Below are 17180 nucleotides of genomic sequence, written 5' to 3' on the forward strand. Positions count from 1 at the left end.
AATTTAAGGTAATTATTACCTTAGATACCATTCAAGGATACCCAGGCCCCTGCAGATACCCTGAATGCTCAGGATGTAGGCCTGTTATGGTTCCCCAGGCCAGCTTAACTCAGCTGCAGGGTTCTCCACCATAGCTGACATGCTGGATGAAGCAGTTTTTGTTTTTCTTTTGTTTTGTTTTGTTTTGTTTTGTTTTGTTTTGAGATTAAGAGGCCTGCACCACACTGCTGGTTTAAGGCACATTTTAAATCAGCTGACACCTGACCATGGCATCACCTGACCATGGCATCACCTGACCATGGCATCACCTGACCATGACATTACCTCATCACCTTTTCTTCCCCAAACTCGTTAACAGTTGGAAAGCTGTTAGGTGTTTGCTTATGTTAGGTGTGTGTTTTGTATGAAGGGCTGTAAAAGGACAGAAGGAAGCCATGTTGGTGACCCTTCTCCATCTTTTCCTCTCAGGCTTCAGTAGGCGTCTTTCTTTCTGTATTACCATGGCAGTCACGTTTCCATTAAAATTTGTGCGTGTATGTAGTTTAATTAAAAATGAAACAACCCAGCTTTGAAGACATAGATAACTCATTTTATCTTTAGAGCCTTTAAAATATCAACTAACTTTTTGTTTTATTGACATAGGTATGCTAAGTAAAACAGTTTATACTGTTTACAGACGTGAAGTCACATGACTAGCTCTTCAGTCTGACCATTAGCCATACAGAATGTGTCTGGTCCCACAATAATTCCTGCTTTACACTGCTTGTGTTTTAACAGAGAAGAAGAGCTGTTCTCCCGCAGACCCGCTACGTGGAGCTGTTCATTGTTGTAGACAAGGAAAGGGTAGGAACTGCTGACATTTTTCTGTTCTCATGAAAAAGCAGTTGAGAAGTAACTTATGAAGGAAATACAAAACACGACAGTCATGTCGACTAAAATTGTGCATTACTTACTTAATTTATCGACAGGGTCTTGCTATGTCTTGGGCTCCTAATCTACCTCCCTTGGTCTCCTAGCCTGAGTGCTAGAATTATGGGCGTGCACTCATGTCCCCGTAGCTTTTTTCATAAACCTAAAGGGGACAGCGCTCCTCTGCTCTTTGTGGTGACTGTGTAATGCTGGATTTGTCACACAGTCACTTCGGGCCTTGAGAGCTTTCAGATTACTTAACAGGCTGCGGCTGCAAACCCTGGACAGTTGGCTGCTGCCTCATGTGGTGGGTTTGCTCTTTGCGCTTCAGAGCACATCTTCCTCACCCTGTGAGGCTGGGTCTGGGGCCTGGCACGCTTTAGAAGCACTTAGTATTTTCAGGGTACAGGAGAGCAACAGCACTTTCTATATTTGTCCTTAAAGACCAAGCTTCTTGTTTTATTTAGGGACGTTGCGTCTCCAACTACTACAGGATCATCAGTTTCTGATGTGGCTCCTAAATAATTTAACACACTGGAAACACCCTGGGTGACTTTTATCTTTTTTGTTTGTATGAAAAACTATTTATAGGAACGACTTGCTTGGCAGGTATTTTCTCGTGAGCTGTGGGGAACATTTTGAAGACTGTTTCCTGGTTTACAAGTCCCGTACTGTGTAGGGTGGCAGAGGAGGCCTTGGTTACCAGGGCTGCACATATGCTCAGTGTCAGGGTCCCGGTGGTAAGGGAGAGGCAGTGTGAACCAGGGCCTCTGTGGCTGCAGAGCTCGGTAGAATGCCTTGGACAAGTGGCAAAAGTAGATTAAAGCGTTCTTCTCTGTTCCTCTCTCCAGAGAGACTGCTTATATTCATATGTGAAAGGGTTCACAATAAAAGTGGTCTCATTTCCTTCGAGCTCTGTTAAATCCAGGATCTTGCTGAACAGATACAACCGCAGATTCTGTTGTTAAGACCCTTGTCACGGAGTGAAGTCACAAACTCTGTAAGATTTTCTTTTTGTTAGCAAGTAGGTTGTTTCAAATAACATTAAAACAGACATGCTAATTTAGCCAGATATAAAGACAGGGTGCATAAAGTGTTTGGTTTAACATGGTAAAGTTTCTGTATGCCTCTCTTTTTCTGACCACATAAGTTTTGAACTAGTGACCCTGAGCTAATCTCTCATTATTACTTTAGAGTAGGGTCTAGAAGTAGGTTATCGTTGATGTCATTAGCCTAAGAGATAAAAGATTAGGAAATTTATTAGTTTTTCATTCTCTTATCTAAGCTTTTTGTTTAAGATTATACCTTTGTGAAAATTTGAGATTACTTTGCAGTAACATCAGTAAACATAACATTGAGAAGAAAACTTATTCTAAAGTTACATGCATTTGAAGTAGGACTTGAACGCATTGTTGTTCTTTCCCTCAGTGTGCTAATTACTTGCTGTTGTTGGGCTGAGGCACCTTACAGAAGGAGGGAGTGTATTCTGGTTGATGGTTAGATCCATAATGGTGGGGACAGCCTGGTAGCAGGTAGCTGGCATGGTGGCTGGAGCTCAGAGCCCAGAGCTCACGGCTCTATCGGGAACTCAAAGCAGAGAGAGCAAACTGGAAATGGGGGGAGGATTTTACTTACAGAGGCCACCCCGTCCGCCTCCAGTGACTTCCTTCAGCAAGTCCCCACTTCCTAACCCTCCACACCGTCCCATTGCCTGGGGACCCAGTGTTCAAATGCCCGAGACTGTGGGAGACATTTCTCATTCAAATCGCCACACTGAACGGCTCATTTGAAATGGTGGGTGAGAGGCCTCCTTTTCTGGTTCAGAGGAAATCCCTGGGATTTGCTCTTCAGTGTAGGCACTGCAGGCGTCTACTGTGTTGTTGCTTTTCCATCATCATGCTTTCCTCCTCCGTCTTTTCAGTACAACATGATGGGAAGGAACCAGACTGCTGTGAGAGAAGAGATGATTCGCTTAGCAAACTACCTGGATAGCGTGAGTTGTATTTCTCTTCTGTGCTGTCCTCGCCCAGTCGCAGAGCAGAATTCAAAACGTGTCATTTTTGAGCTCTGTCAGATGTATATATATATATTTGTTCTGTAAGTTTTCAAATAATGTTTAAAAAAAATCAGAGATGTAGACAAAATGAGAAGAGCAAGAGATTTCATAGATTTCATGTCAGTCAATGTCTGCCGTATCTTCGGAGTACATCAGGGAAGGTACGCTGGTGGTTATAATGCACCTCTGCTTTCCTCAGAGGAAAGAATAGGGTTTAATGCTGCTGCTGCTGCTGCTGCTGCTGGTGGTGGTGGTGGTGGTGGTGGTGGTGGTGTGTGTGTGTGTGTGTGTGTGTGTGTGTGTGTGTGTGTGTGTGTGTGTGCTGTGTGTGTGTGTGTGTGTGTGTGCGCGCGCGCGTGTGTGTGTGTTAGAGAGATCAGAGACAGAGACACAGAGACACAGACACAGAAGCAGACTATGAAAAAGGAAAGTCTTGTCATAAAATTTACTCAAAACTTTTAACTTCTTTGTCAGATTTTACAGTGGGATAAGACGGAGTTTGAATCTTAGTTCTCTGTCCTTGATGGATGAAGGATAGTTTTTCTTTCTGGGGAAGGGGATCCTGTTTTTAATTTTATTGGCTATATTCCTTCTTAAATATTTTAAAGTATTTTTCTTCACGGGTTGTGGTGATACACATCTGTAATCCCAGGACTCAAGTGACTGACAGGGGTCCAGTGTCATCCTTAGGAACACAGAGAATTCAAGGGCAGCTTGGACACAGGGCCTTTCGTAGCCAATTCCCCATGTTGTCTCACATTCTTAATATAGTTTATGTATTTATCTTATTTCTCTTTTCTCCCCAGATGTACATCATGTTAAACATTCGAATTGTGCTAGTTGGACTAGAAATTTGGACAGATAGAAATCCTATCAATATAATTGGAGGAGCTGGAGATGTATTGGGCAACTTTGTACAGTGGCGGGAAAAGTTTCTTATAACACGTCGGAGACATGACAGTGCACAGTTGGTTTTGTAAGTGGCTTTAAGAAAATGCTATGAATGAAGAGATCAGAAAAATGACTCTTGCTAATTTTATTGCAGTGGTTTTATATTCTATTACATGTAGAAGCATTTGTGTCTGACTTATCCTTGTCATTACCCCATGTCTTTCTTCTTCTCTCACCTTGTTACCAGCATGTTTTACAGTTATTTTTTGTGAAGGATTATATGGAAGGAAAAATATTTGATTTCCCGCTGAAGACATTTTCACAGAATCAGCACAGAGTTTAAAGATCATCTCACTTTGAGCTTTGCTTATTCTAACTCACATCTGAGTTGGTTTTTCTCCTAGTGTTTCGTAACAATCTTTGACTGTTTGGCTAGGTATAAAATTCTGCGCACAGAAGTTTCTTTGTACAAATTTGAAGTTAATCCCTTGTGAATATATTAGTGTTGCTGTCTTTCCTCACTAACATTTGTTGAATGAGTATGTATAATACATTTTTAGAAATATTTTTAACTCAGAAGATCACCACCACCAAGGAAAAAGCCAAATGTGGCTTGTGTATGCAAAGGTATCATCATTTTTATGAAAAATTTTAAAAGATTATGTTTGTAATACTAACCTCATGCCCTCAAAATACAATTTTATTTATTTTTGTCATTTTTCTTCTAGTTTCTATAGGTTTTGTCAATATGGTTAAGATTACCTATAGAACCAGGGCTAATATGTTTCTCTTTCCTCCAACTACAACTTATTTACATTTTCATTTAGGAAGAAAGGCTTTGGTGGAACTGCAGGAATGGCATTTGTAGGAACAGTATGTTCAAGGAGCCACGCAGGTGGGATTAATGTGGTATGTTGTTCTTTAAGTAGTTTTGGGTATAGACACTGGGATAGTCAGTCTGCAGCATCTGTTGACTCAGTAGGGCCCCTCCCCCAGATCCTTACAGCAGTAGTTCGGACACTGTGAAGGACACAGTAATAGTAGTATATGTGTTCTGTTCCCTAGAGACTAGGTCAAGGTTTTTTTTTTTTTTTGGTTCTTTTTTTTTTTTTTTTTTTTTTTTTTCGGAGCTGGGGACCGAACCCAGGGCCTTGCGCTTCCTAGGTAAGCGCTCTACCACTGAGCTAAATCCCCAGCCCCCTAGGTCAAGGTTTTAATACTTATTATGTGTTATTATCTATTCTAGTTCTTTTATGTTGCTGTGATAAATACCGTGACCAAAAGCAGCTCAGAGGAGGAAAGGGTTTATTGGGCTTACACTTCAGCTTCATCACTCAGGGAAGTTAGGGCGCAGACTGAGCTTGGGTTTGAAGCAGAAACTACAGGATTGATGGGCCCTGGCTCTCTGGCTCATGCTCAGGCAGCTTTCTCATGCCAGGACCCCATGCCAGGAACTACCCGTAGGGACTGGGTCTCGTAGATCCCTTGACAAACAAGGAAATGCCTCCTAGACATGTGCAATCCAAACAGTTCTTCAATTGAAGGGTCTCTCTTCCCAGGAGTGTCAGAATGACAAAGAAATTAGTCAGGATAGTGTCTTTATGGATGAGGAAATGGGCTCCATTTTAAAGCTCCAGGGAATGGTCTGTTGAAGCCTTATTATCAGCACATGAGTCACTATGGTTTCTTATCAGAGTGTGTACATACAGGGCTGGCACTGGACACTTAGACCGACCTACAGTCAGCATTGTAGTAGATATGTCCCCTTTTGAAAAAAAAATCTGACCCAGAAACCATTTTCTAATTGCACCTTCCTGTGTTTGTACAGTTTGGGCAAATCACCGTGGAGACATTTGCGTCCATTGTTGCTCATGAACTGGGACATAACCTTGGGATGAATCATGATGATGGGAGAGAGTGTTTCTGTGCAGCAAAGAGCTGTATCATGAATTCAGGAGCATCGTGAGTAACTGAGCCTTTTCTGTCCCTTAGTGTGATTGTGAGTGTGTGTGTGTGTGAGTGTGTGTGTGTGAGAGTGGGTGAGTGTATGTGTGTGTATGTGAGTGTGTGTGAGTTTGTGTGTGTGTGTGTGTGTGTGTGTGTGTGTGTGAGAGAGAGTGGGTGAGTGTATGTGTGTGTATGTGAGTGTGTGTGAGTTTGTGTGTGTGTGTGAGAGTGTGTGAGTGTATGTGTGCTTGTGTATGTGTGTGCATGAATGCAGCTGTTATTAGTTCATGAGATTGATACCCACGTCATATCCAGGTCAGTGTTTCACAGTACTCTTTCTCTTCTCTGCCTCTCATGCGCGTTGTTTCCTTGTAGGGTTTGGGTCCCACATATGCTCTGCCACAGGGCTCAGCTGCTCAGGGAGGCGGGATGCAGGAAGTTGACTGTACTTACCCCAAGCCAGGCTGTTGGGCTGTAGGGAAGCTGTGGGACACTGCTCCAGGGGTGGGGAAGCCCGGTCTGAGCACAGGACACAGCTGGAGCTGGCTCGGGGATCCCCGGGTCTGCAAGGAGGCTGGGGCCATCTGGTTCTCAGGCTTTTGGGCAGCCAGGCACCGCTGGATGCCTTGGAAGAGCTGAGAATGGAGTGGGTTGGATCTGGCCCAGGGCCGAGGGGGAAGGGGGAACTCTGGCTGGTATCTCGAGGATAGTCCTTGGCTTGATGAATGTAGGCTGAAGGCTTGGTGGTGGCTGTGGCTGGGAGCCCAGAGAGGCCTTCTACAGGAGATTAGAACTCTGTAGGAGAAGGGCTTCTCTATGGCTCCCCTCAGCAGATCCTGATGAAAAGAGGCCGTCCATGGCTTTAAGGCATTCATTATCATGGCAGAAAGTAGATGAAGAAAACCATACCCCACTTCTCAAGATGGACCTGAGATTAAATACCTTTTGCAAGGAGGAGTGTCTGTGAAGGAAAGGCGATTAGCTAGGCCTCCAGGCCTTTAGGTACCTCATCAATGGAGATCTGTCTTGAGCCTTCGTGACCTGTGGTCATGTCCTCCACCTGTGGTGGGGTTTGGGGCATTGCCCTTATGTGACTGAAGGTCACAAATCTGTGGAGGGCTTCGGGCTAGTGACATACCTGGTTTCCTGGGAGTCAGGGGAAAGACCTACTGTCCCTTTAGGGCCACTGGGGTCTCAAGCCTCCTCAGCCAGGAACCAGGCTGCCTTTCAGGGTTCCACATTTCTTCCCCCAACTTCTACAGTCTTTGTCAGCCTGAGACTGGGAGCAGGGTGATACATTGCTGCTGTTAGGTTTGTATCGTGATTGCCTATTCTCAACACTTTGACCAGTTATAACTTTGTATTCAATGCTGCCTTCTACAAAAAGAAGAGTCCTCTGACAAGATTGAGGGCAGCACAAATCTGTGAAGACACTTGCACCTGTGACCTAAAAACCTTCCCGTAAATAGCTTTGACCAGGTTTATAGTGTTAGGCATGGATTCCTTTCTTTACAGTAAGCCTCACACCCGCCAGAAATATAGGGAGCGCTGAGGCATCACCCCAGGGGTGGGGAAGCACAGTATGAAGACTAGGAAAGTCACAACTGGCTCCCGTCTCTGGACCTGAGGCTGTGGGATTCTCAGGCTCTTAGACATTCATGCGCTGCTGGGAGTCACAGAAGAGCAGAGAATGGAGTTGGGGGCCATTGGCCTGCGTCTAGCCCGGTTCGGGGGAGGGGGTGCGGAGGGAGAAAGGGGAGCTCTGACTGGTCCCACCAGGGAGAGTCCCGGGCTTGACGGCAGAGTTGGTGGTGGTTGTGGCTGGAAATTCAGTGAGGCCTTCTACAGGCTTATTGGCAACGTCCTACAGGCCTATTGGTAACTTATTAGCATGGAGAGCTCTTTTGAGCCTATTTGACTGTGGTCGCATCTCTTTACCTGTTGTCTTGGTCTGAGATGTTAGAGATGCTTCATTTACATGTGGAAGGGCTTGGGGCATTGCCCTTATGGGACTGATGACCACAAATCTATGGAGGGGCTATGTGACAGAGGCCTGGTGCTGGGAGTAGGCAAAGCTTCTGCCATCCCTTCAGGGTCTCTTGGGCTTCAAGCCTTTGACTCGACCTTAGGAGGCTTCCCCTCATGGTCCACCGCCCTTCAGAGAAAGTAGTGGATGACTCCCATAATGGTCCTGCCACTGCTGTACTAGTGGGCACATGTTGACTGGCAGGTGGCTTATTACAGCATGTAATGTGCGAGGCTGAGTAAGAACCTTGGTACTTTTTGTCTGCCTGCAGCTTCCAGAGCACTTTCTAGTACTATGAAGGTTATCCACCGGGAGAAAGTTTTTAGTCCAGTTGCAGATTGGTTTCCCTGTGTCCCGCAATCAAAAATGTATGGCGTCTTCAGAAGTAGGTTGTGGTGGGCATCCAAGAGTGATGGTAACAGTTTGTCTGGTCTTGAGGCCTCGTGGACTTTTCTGACCAATTACTTGTTGTGAAGTAGCCAGTGTCTAGCACTGAGATTTGATAACCTATGTCCTCCCAGAATAGCACAGATCACTCTTGCATTCAAACACCCCCCCCCCTTTGAATATAATTTAAAAATAGCTTACAAAATAGTGAGTTTCCACCAGTGTTTCCTACATCCTTATCTGGTTCACACACTCCTCATTTCCTCCTCTCTGCCATCTCCACCACTTAAGCCTTTGTCTCAGTATATCCACCCCTTCCATTACATGTGTTCTTATATCATCTTCCATTACGACGTCTCTCCTCCCTTTCTCAGGGGCATGCTTTAGATTTCTTACCTTTATAGACACTCCAGGTTAAACAGAAATATAACTTCAAAGTTTAGAGGAAGTGACGTTTGTCTTTTGAGCTTGGGATAACTCACTTGATGTATTGTCTAGTGCCATCAATTCTTCTGTAAATTTCATGATTTTATTCTCTTCAGACCTGAGTTCTATTGTTTATGTGAACCTTGTTTTCATGATCTGTTCAGAAATAGCATTTCCTTGCTATTGTGAGTGAAGTTGCAGTGAGTACTGATGTACAAATATTCTGTAGGAGAATAGAAATCTTCTGTGTGCTTGCCCACGAGTGGGATAATTGGATACAGAACTTCTATTTCAGTGTCTGACCCTGCTCCAGCAACTGATTTCCATAGTCCCTGTACCAACTTTCTCTCCTTGCAACAGTAACCGGTATGCATATAAGCAATCGAAGATGTTTATAGTACCAGGCGTGCTTTCTTTCTACTTGGCCAAGCCAAGTCCAATTAGTCTGTTGGTTACCACTAAAATATAATAGCAGTATTGTACCGTCAGGGATATTTTTGGTATTGGCCATTGTTGTGGGTCATATGCATCATGTCTTCGTGGGACTGCTGATTAAATGTGGAACCTGAAACTGCTAGAAGAAAACACAGGATAGGCAGCCTCCTGTGAGGTACAGGTGTGGGACAGGCAGCCTCCTGTGAGGTACAGGTGTGGGACAGGCAGCCTCCTGTGAGGTACAGGTGTGGGACAGGCAGGCTCCTGTGAGGTACAGGTGTGGGACAGGCAGGCTCCTGAAAGGTTAGTGGTAAGATTCAGTTTCTTTCCTTTTTTTTTTAAAATTAAATTTTATTATTTTTACTTATTCACTTTACATTCTGATCACTGCCCCCCTCCTGTTTACCCTTTCCGACAATCCTTCCCTCATAACCACCTCCCCCCCTCTCCCCTCTCCTTTGATTGTGTGGGATCCCCTTGTGTATCCCTCCACCCTGGCACTTCAAGTCTCTTTGAGGCTAGACACTTCCTCTCCCACTGAGGTCAGACAAGGCAGCCAGCCCAGCTAGAAGAACATATTTTATGAACAGGCAACAGCTTTTGGGATAGCTCTCTTCCAGTTGTTTGGGACTCACATGAACACCAAGCTACATGTCTGCTACATATGTGTGGGAGACCTAGGTCCCAACTGTGTATGTTCTTTGGTTCGTGGTTCAGATTCTAAGAGCCCCAAGAGTCCTGGTTACTTGACTCTGTTGGTCTTCCTGTGGAGTTTCCATTCCCTTTGGTCCTGCAGTCCTTCCTTCTGTTCTTCCATAAGAATCCCCAAGCTTCATCCACTGTTAGGCTGTGGGTGTCTGTATCTTTCTGAGTCAGCTGCTGGGTGGAGCCTCTCAGGACAATTTGTTCCTGTCTGTAAACAGCAGAGCCTCATTAATAGCATCAGGGATCTGTGCTTGCCATGGGATGGGTCTCCAGTTGGGCTGGTTATTGGTTGGCCATTCCCTCAGCCTCTGCTCCATCCCCTGGGCCTAGATTTCTTGCACACAGGATACATTTTGGGTTGAAAGTTTGGTGAGTGGGTTGGTCTCTCTATTATCCACTGGAGTTCCTGCTCGGCTACAGGAGGCTGGCCATTTCAGGTTCGGTATCCCCAGTGTAGCGGGTCACAGCTAAGGTTATCTTGACCAGCCTGCTATCCCAGGGGGACCTCTATTTTCCTGCTGCCCCCCCCCCCCCAAATCAGACCTGAGACTCCTGAACCACAAGGTTAGCTTTCCTTCCCCCACCCACCTTCCCTGCTGGCTGAGGCCCCTGGGCCAAGCCAAGCAGCCCTGAGCAGCCTGCTATCCCAGGGGGACTTCTACCTTCCGCCACTTCTCCTCTACCCTCCATCAGACTCCTGAACCACACAAGATTCGGTTTCTTTCCTCTGCATGTAGCAATTTAATTTCCCCAGCACCATGTGTTGAAGATGCTATGTTTTCTCCAATGTGGAGAAAATCAGCCAGCCTTATTGTGTCTGTAGTCTGTGCCTGGGCTTGTCTATTAATCTCCATTCTGCTTTTTTGTCTGTCCTATGCGATTCTTACTACTGTGGCTCTGCAGTGTAGCCTGAAGTCAAGCATGTTGAGTCTCCACAAGTGTTCTTTTTGCTAAGGATTGCTTTGACTGTCTGGTATTTTTTGTGCTTTCACATGGTTTTTAAGATTGACTTCTGTTTCTGTCACTGGAACTTTGCTTGGGATCACATTGAATCTCTAGCTTGATTTTGGCAGGCTATTTTCACAGCATGATCCTTCCAATTCATGCACGAGAGGGCGTTTCATCTTCCAGGGGTTTCAATTTCTTTCTTCAGTGTTTTAAAGTTTTCATTATGGACAACTTCACATCACTGGTTAGGGTTATTCTAATGTATTTTATTTTTCGAGGCTATTGTTAATGAGATCGTTTCCCTGATTTTTTTTCTCAGTATGGTTGTTACTGGTATATATGAAGGCCGCTGATTTTTATATACTTATTTTGTATCCTGCTACTTGACTGAAAGGGTTTATTATCAGTTTAAAGAGTTTCCAGAGGGAGTCCTGAGGGTCTCTTGTCATAAAAGCATAACATCTGCAAAAAGGAATTCTTTGATTTTTTTCTCCTTTCCTGTTTGCATCTCTTTTACTTGCCTCTCTGATTGTCTTGGCTAGGGTTTCTATTACTGTAATAAAACACCATGACCATGGGAAGAAAGGGCTTATTTTGGCTTACAATTCCATACCACAGTCCATCACTGAGGGAAATCAGGGTGGGAAGTTGGAGGCAGGAGCTGACACAGAGGAGTGCTCCTCATGGCTTATTTGGCACACTTTTTTTTTTAAATGTTATTTTTTGAATTTATAGCATAATTACAACATTTATCCCTTTCCTTTCATTTCTCCAAATTTCCTTCTTCCCATTCATTCCTCCTTCATTTTTATTCCTGCAGAACAAGATTCTCCTCCCTTGTCTGTGTCCCTGTGCGGTGACATGTGTATATTTGGGATTCCCACTGCTACCTACCTGTGTAGATTTTGTCTTTGTGGAGTGTTTCGGTTCCTACACCTGTCTTCTGAGACTGTCCGGAAGCTTTGCTGTTGTTTCCCCGTTTGACTTAATATGCTTTCTATTCCAGCATGTCGGAGACGTTTCCTTCAGGATTTCTACTTCTTGGTTGAATTCTTTCCTGATATCCATTGCTTTTATTATTTCATCCTTTGTCTCTTTAAATATGCAGTCATTCTGTTGATTTCTCTTTATGGGGTTTCACATTCCCAACTCTCTCAGGCACCATCATTCAAGTGCAGAGTTTCAGAGGAGTTACTGTTTTGAATTTTTCATGTTTATTATGTTACTGCATGGGGATTTGTGTACCTGGGATTATTTTATTGCTTGGTTCACTTATTTTTAGCAGCTCTATTCTTTGAGTTGAAATATTTCTATTCTTCAAGTGGGAGTTGGATATATAGAGTTGAGCATATAGTTAAGAAAATACTTCCTCAGTGCAGGAGCTCAGGGTGCCTGGGAGAAATTCTATATTAGCCCTGGAGAGAGTATTGACTGTCAGGACAACCACCGATGTTGAATATTGCCACTATTCAAGTGCTAGTGTGTGCATTTATAATAGTGGCCCCTCTGACTTCAATAATTGTGGAAGGATGAACAACCAAAGTTACCACGGACTTTGCTCAGGGTTTAGTTTGTAAGGTCAGGAGAAAGGAGGGGAGGAAGGTGGTTAAGGACAAGGATCAAGTATTAGATCAGCTTCAAAACCGGAATTCCAGGTTGGTAAAATAGCTGGGAGGGGAAAGTTGGGATGCTGTTAGAATTCCCAGATTTTAGACACTGTTAAAAACCTGGGAGGTTGGGGTTGGGGATTTAGCTCAGTGGTAGAGCGCTTGCCTAGGAAGCACAAGGCCCTGGGTTCGGTCCCCAGCTCCGAAAAAAAAAAAAAAGAACCAAAAAAAAAAAAAAAAAAACCTGGGAGGTTACAAGTAAGAAGTAAGGGGGCGGGGCTAAATGAGAGAATGAAGACACAGGAACAAGAGAGGACAGGCACGGGCGGGTGGTTGAGGAGGAGGAACAAAGGCAGTGATGCTAAGTCCATCTGCAGTGTGCAGGCAGGTGCAAAGCCCTGAGATCCGAATGACAGAAAAGGAGAAATAAAGGAATGCCTTTGTAGCGAAAGGCTGGCAGGGCTGTGCTGCGCTAATGGGAGAGGTGAGGCTTTCAGACCCCCTGGCTCTAGTGTAGACCTTGAGGTGACCTGTATGGGAGCAAAGGTGGGAGCCATGCCTCTGCAGGGTCAGCGTCTCTAGGCTTCCAGAGTACGGGCAAGGGAGGCTGTAAGGACTCTCCCGGCATTTCCACTGTGGCCATCTCTCTTACTGTCCTGTTTATTTCTGGGCAATTTCTTTACTATCTTTCGACTCAATGATCCTTTAATCATATATATTTAGTCTGTTAAACCTATCCATTGGATTCTTAGTTTTGCTTATATTTTATTTGTCCAGTGAATGTAATCTGATATATTAGTTTTTTGCGAACTGTAAGAACGACTCCGTTTTTCAGCCAGAGTCTTGCCAGGTATCCCCAGCCTTGCTCAGACCCAGCATCTGAACCAGGCTTGCCTTGAACTCACGCTGCTCCTGTGTCAGCATTCCGAGCAGCCGTGTACCACTGCACAAGCACAATGCTTTTGTGTTCTCTTTATGACTTTTTCATAAAGCTCTTGGAATCTGATAGGTTGTTTCCTTAATCAGCACGAAAGTCTTCTTATCCCTTCTGACTAGTTTTGGTTTGATATCTATTTTTTCTCATTCTTTAAAATATTTTATTTATTTATTATATATTATGATTACACTGTCGCTATCTTCAGACACACCAGAAGAGCGCATCAGACTCATTTCAGATGGTTGTGAGCCACCATGTGGTTGCTGGGATTTGAACTCAGGACCTTGGGAAGAGCAGTTGGTGCTCTTAACCACTGAGCCATCTCTCCAGCCCTTTTTTCTCATTCTTTAATCTTTATTTGTGAGATTATAATCACAGCAAATTCCCCTTCTCCTTCCTCCCTCCAATCCCTTCCATATGCTGTTTTTTAATCCTTCAAATTTATGACTTCTCCTTTCATTGTTACACTGCATGCATGTGTCTATATTGCATATACATCTATATTCCTAAGTATACCCTGTTCATTCTGTATCATGTTATTTCTATGTATAATTTTGGCATTGGACAATTGCTTGGTGTGCTTTTCCCAGGGAGGACCACTTCCATGCACCCCGATTCTCTCAGCGCCGTGTAGTTCTTTGTGGAGGGCTGAGACGTCATGGGCTTCTCTGTGTTCGCTTTGGCATGTTCGTTGTTGCTGTCTTTGTTCTGCACATTTTGGGCCCTCGTAAGACTTTATGGGTGTAGCTTGGTGTAGGCTTTTGAAGCTTTCTCCCGGTGACACACCTCCCAATCCTTCCCAAACAGGTCCTCTCCCTGAGCCTCTCTTTCACACCACTGCAGAAGGTTGTAGACGGGTATAGTTAAGTATGCAGAGAGGAAGGAAAGGGAGAAAGAGAAAGTGAGAGAAGAAGCATGAGGTCCGTGCACAAGACAAACACTAGGGTGCCCAGTAGTTGACTGGGTGGATGGACATCCAGATAGCCCAGCCGACTAAGCAACAACATTGAGTGATGTGTGTGCTGGAGTGAGGATTCACACCTAACATACAGAAAAGTAAATGAAAAAAAGTCAAATTATGAAAAGTATAATAAATGTTCATTAGACTTAGTACCCATCAGTCAGCGTTTCTTCACTGGTGGGCTGGGTTTTGAGCTCTTATCTGAGATGTGTCATAGAGCGACTGCGTTGATAGTAGGTGCAGTCTGCAACTCCAGTTCAGTCCTGGAGGGCCAGATTTGGACCAGCGCCCTCTGGGGTGGGTGCCAAAGGCAACTGTGCTAAGTCGAGTGCTTAGGTGCTGTGAGAGTGGGAGCATGGCTAACCTTGGCCCCCACCTGTTCTGTTAAGTCTGCCCCACCTCCTCCATAGTGAGTGCCTCCCTTCTCCTGCACTTTAGTCTCCTTCCTGGATTCCTTAGTCATAAGCCTTTGAGACTAGGATGGTCATGAGGAAGACATGTTCTGCTCAAGTCTGGATTGTTCACAGAAACAAGCACCATCTTTGTCCTGGTAGGCCACCTCCTTCATTGCCAATTCATTTTGGAGTAACTTCAGCACTCACTGAGTGACAGGGAGGGGGGGGAGATGTTTTAAATCTCAATTCTTGTATCATCTAGAGTAACAGGCAGAGGGTGGAGAAACCTTCCTTTCTGCTGTGTGCCATCCTGTGACAGTTATAGAGGATTATCCTTCCTCTCTTGCCTCAAAGTCCTCTTATGGCATTTGTGGTGGCCTACAGTAGGTCATGTTTCTAAATCCCAGCTCCTATCTGCTATAAATAGCCACACATGCCTGTGATTTTGTTAAGATTTTTCAGCACTATATTAATTTCTTATAGTTGGAACCATTTTTGTTTTTTTTATTTTTTTATTTTTTTATTTTGTACCTTGCTCTAGGGTCACATTTCCAAACACTGTTTATGAGAAAAATGGGGTTCAAGTGCTGAATAGGAAGCCTCTTCAGGAGCCTTTGCTATGGCTGGACACTGCAGGCTGCAGTTAGGGACTGGTGTGTAGGATAAACGCACGCTGGTGTAGCTACCATGGTTGTCTGATGAATACATTCTACAGACAGCATCTTCCCACCCACGGGCTGTATGGAAGCCACAATCAGAGAGAGGAAATCAGCAATGGCAAGCCTCTTTTACTTGCTGGCTAGCCTTTTCGCACCTGGTTATCTCCATACGTCCCCATGTTCACTGGGGCTAAGTTTCCTCTACCTTGACTTCTCTTTTATTCTTATGCACTTCCTGGATCCTAGGGCTGACATTCTGACTCATCGTCTGAGGAGGGGATTCTGGGAGATCCCTGTTTCAGTCTTTCTGTTTGGCACAGCAGCAGTGGTGAGCCTGCTGATGTGAGTCAAAGGGCGTGTGCTTTGTTTGGCCTCATGCCTATTCACAGTGACGATGTTTCACTCGGGAGTCAGAGTTCACCATGGTCTCTTCCACCTTTGCTACTCCCCTGAAGGACCACTGGCTTCCTTGTCAATCCTAGGACATGCTACTGCACCTTAGAGTGTTTGTCCATGCTTCTCTTTCTGTCTGTGATGCACTTCCCCCAGGTTTCCAGTTTGGACTGAAGTGTCATGATGTATGAAGTCTTTGGACTGGCTGTCCTTTGGCCTGCCTACCCCCAGCCTCCTGGAATTCTTTGCTTCCTTTTCTCCAGACTATCACCACCTTCTCTCACTCCAACTAAATTATCCACCAAAGTTTATAGTCTGCTGCATTCACTTTACAGAAAGGGTTTCTGCCATGTTCCTGGCTCTGACCACTGAACTGAGGAGAGCTCCTTATGCACACAGGTATCCAGCGTGTGCTGGTGGATGAGTACACGTGTGATAGGCTCAGCGGGGCCCATGATAGCTTCAAGAGTAGTGGGGAAATGCAAACCGGGTTCTATTGTCCAGAACTTGTGGGAGAATTTCCTTCCCCACAAGTCAGTTTCGCCTTTGCATTATTTTTTTATTATATGTGTTTGTATATGCATGCCTATCATTACATATATGTTATCAGTTATAGATACATGTACATAGTGGACAAATGATACATGGTATATATGCATACATTATATGACACATACATGTATATTATAGATAACACAGGTATTCTATGTACATTATATTTATATATATAGGTAACTTAAAATCTGTAATTTATATGTAATTAAAATCTGTAATGTGGCTGGATAGGGTTGGCATATGGCTTCAATTTCAGTACTCAGGAGGCAGAGACAGGTAGATCTTTAAGTTTAAGTCAACCAGAGCTACACAATAAGACTCTGTATTAAAAGATGAAGTAGATATTTACTGTTTTTGAGACAGTCTTGCTCAGCTTCCTGAGTGCTGGGACAGTTTACATTGTACATGGGTGGTGAAACGTTACCGTTGTCGGCGGATTAGCTATCCACTGTCCTGCACAGCTACCCAGACTTCCCTTGTCAGAAGAGCCTAGAACCTATTGCTGTAGCAAAACCCCCATGTATTCTGTAGTGGTGATGTCTGTGCTCACGTAGTGCATGGCCTCTGCGATGGTCAATCCTGCACATCTGTTGACATCACCTCTCACCTCCATCTCCCCATTTGCTCCCTCCAGCTGTCTTACTTTCTAACCTTTGCTAATCTTTTTCTTTTCTTTCACAATTTCATGTATGATCAAGATCGTGTGATATTTTTCTTTTTGGCGTCTGACTTATTTTCCAGACACAGACCCCTGAGGTTTGTTCATCCTGTGGCAGACTGTGGGTCTCCTCTTCTGAGGGTGAAGCACAAATGTGTACATACATGTATATGCATGCACAAACACACAGTAGAAGCACACATGTGTAATGAAATGCACACATACTGTAGTGCGTTTATCCATTGATGAGTGTTCAGGCTGTTGGGCTCAGTGACTAATGCTGGA

General features: G+C 44.4%; 1 protein-coding gene across 4 annotated transcripts in view; it reads left to right on the forward strand.

Annotated features, from left to right (window-relative positions):
* Nucleotides 1-17180, forward strand: part of Adam9 (ADAM metallopeptidase domain 9) — a 79099-nt gene that overhangs the window by 20285 nt on the left and 41634 nt on the right. For all 4 annotated transcript variants that reach the window (XM_063275248.1, XM_039094403.2, XM_063275249.1 and 1 more), the window contains 5 exons: nt 778-843; nt 2831-2902; nt 3772-3941; nt 4684-4765; nt 5685-5818. In XM_063275248.1, the coding sequence (XP_063131318.1) occupies nt 778-843; nt 2831-2902; nt 3772-3941; nt 4684-4765; nt 5685-5818 (524 nt within the window). The remainder of the gene's footprint in view (nt 1-777; nt 844-2830; nt 2903-3771; nt 3942-4683; nt 4766-5684; nt 5819-17180) is intronic.

Source organism: Rattus norvegicus, chromosome 16 (assembly GCF_036323735.1).
Source record: "Rattus norvegicus strain BN/NHsdMcwi chromosome 16, GRCr8, whole genome shotgun sequence".
In the NCBI taxonomy this organism is placed as follows: Eukaryota; Metazoa; Chordata; class Mammalia; order Rodentia; family Muridae; genus Rattus; species Rattus norvegicus.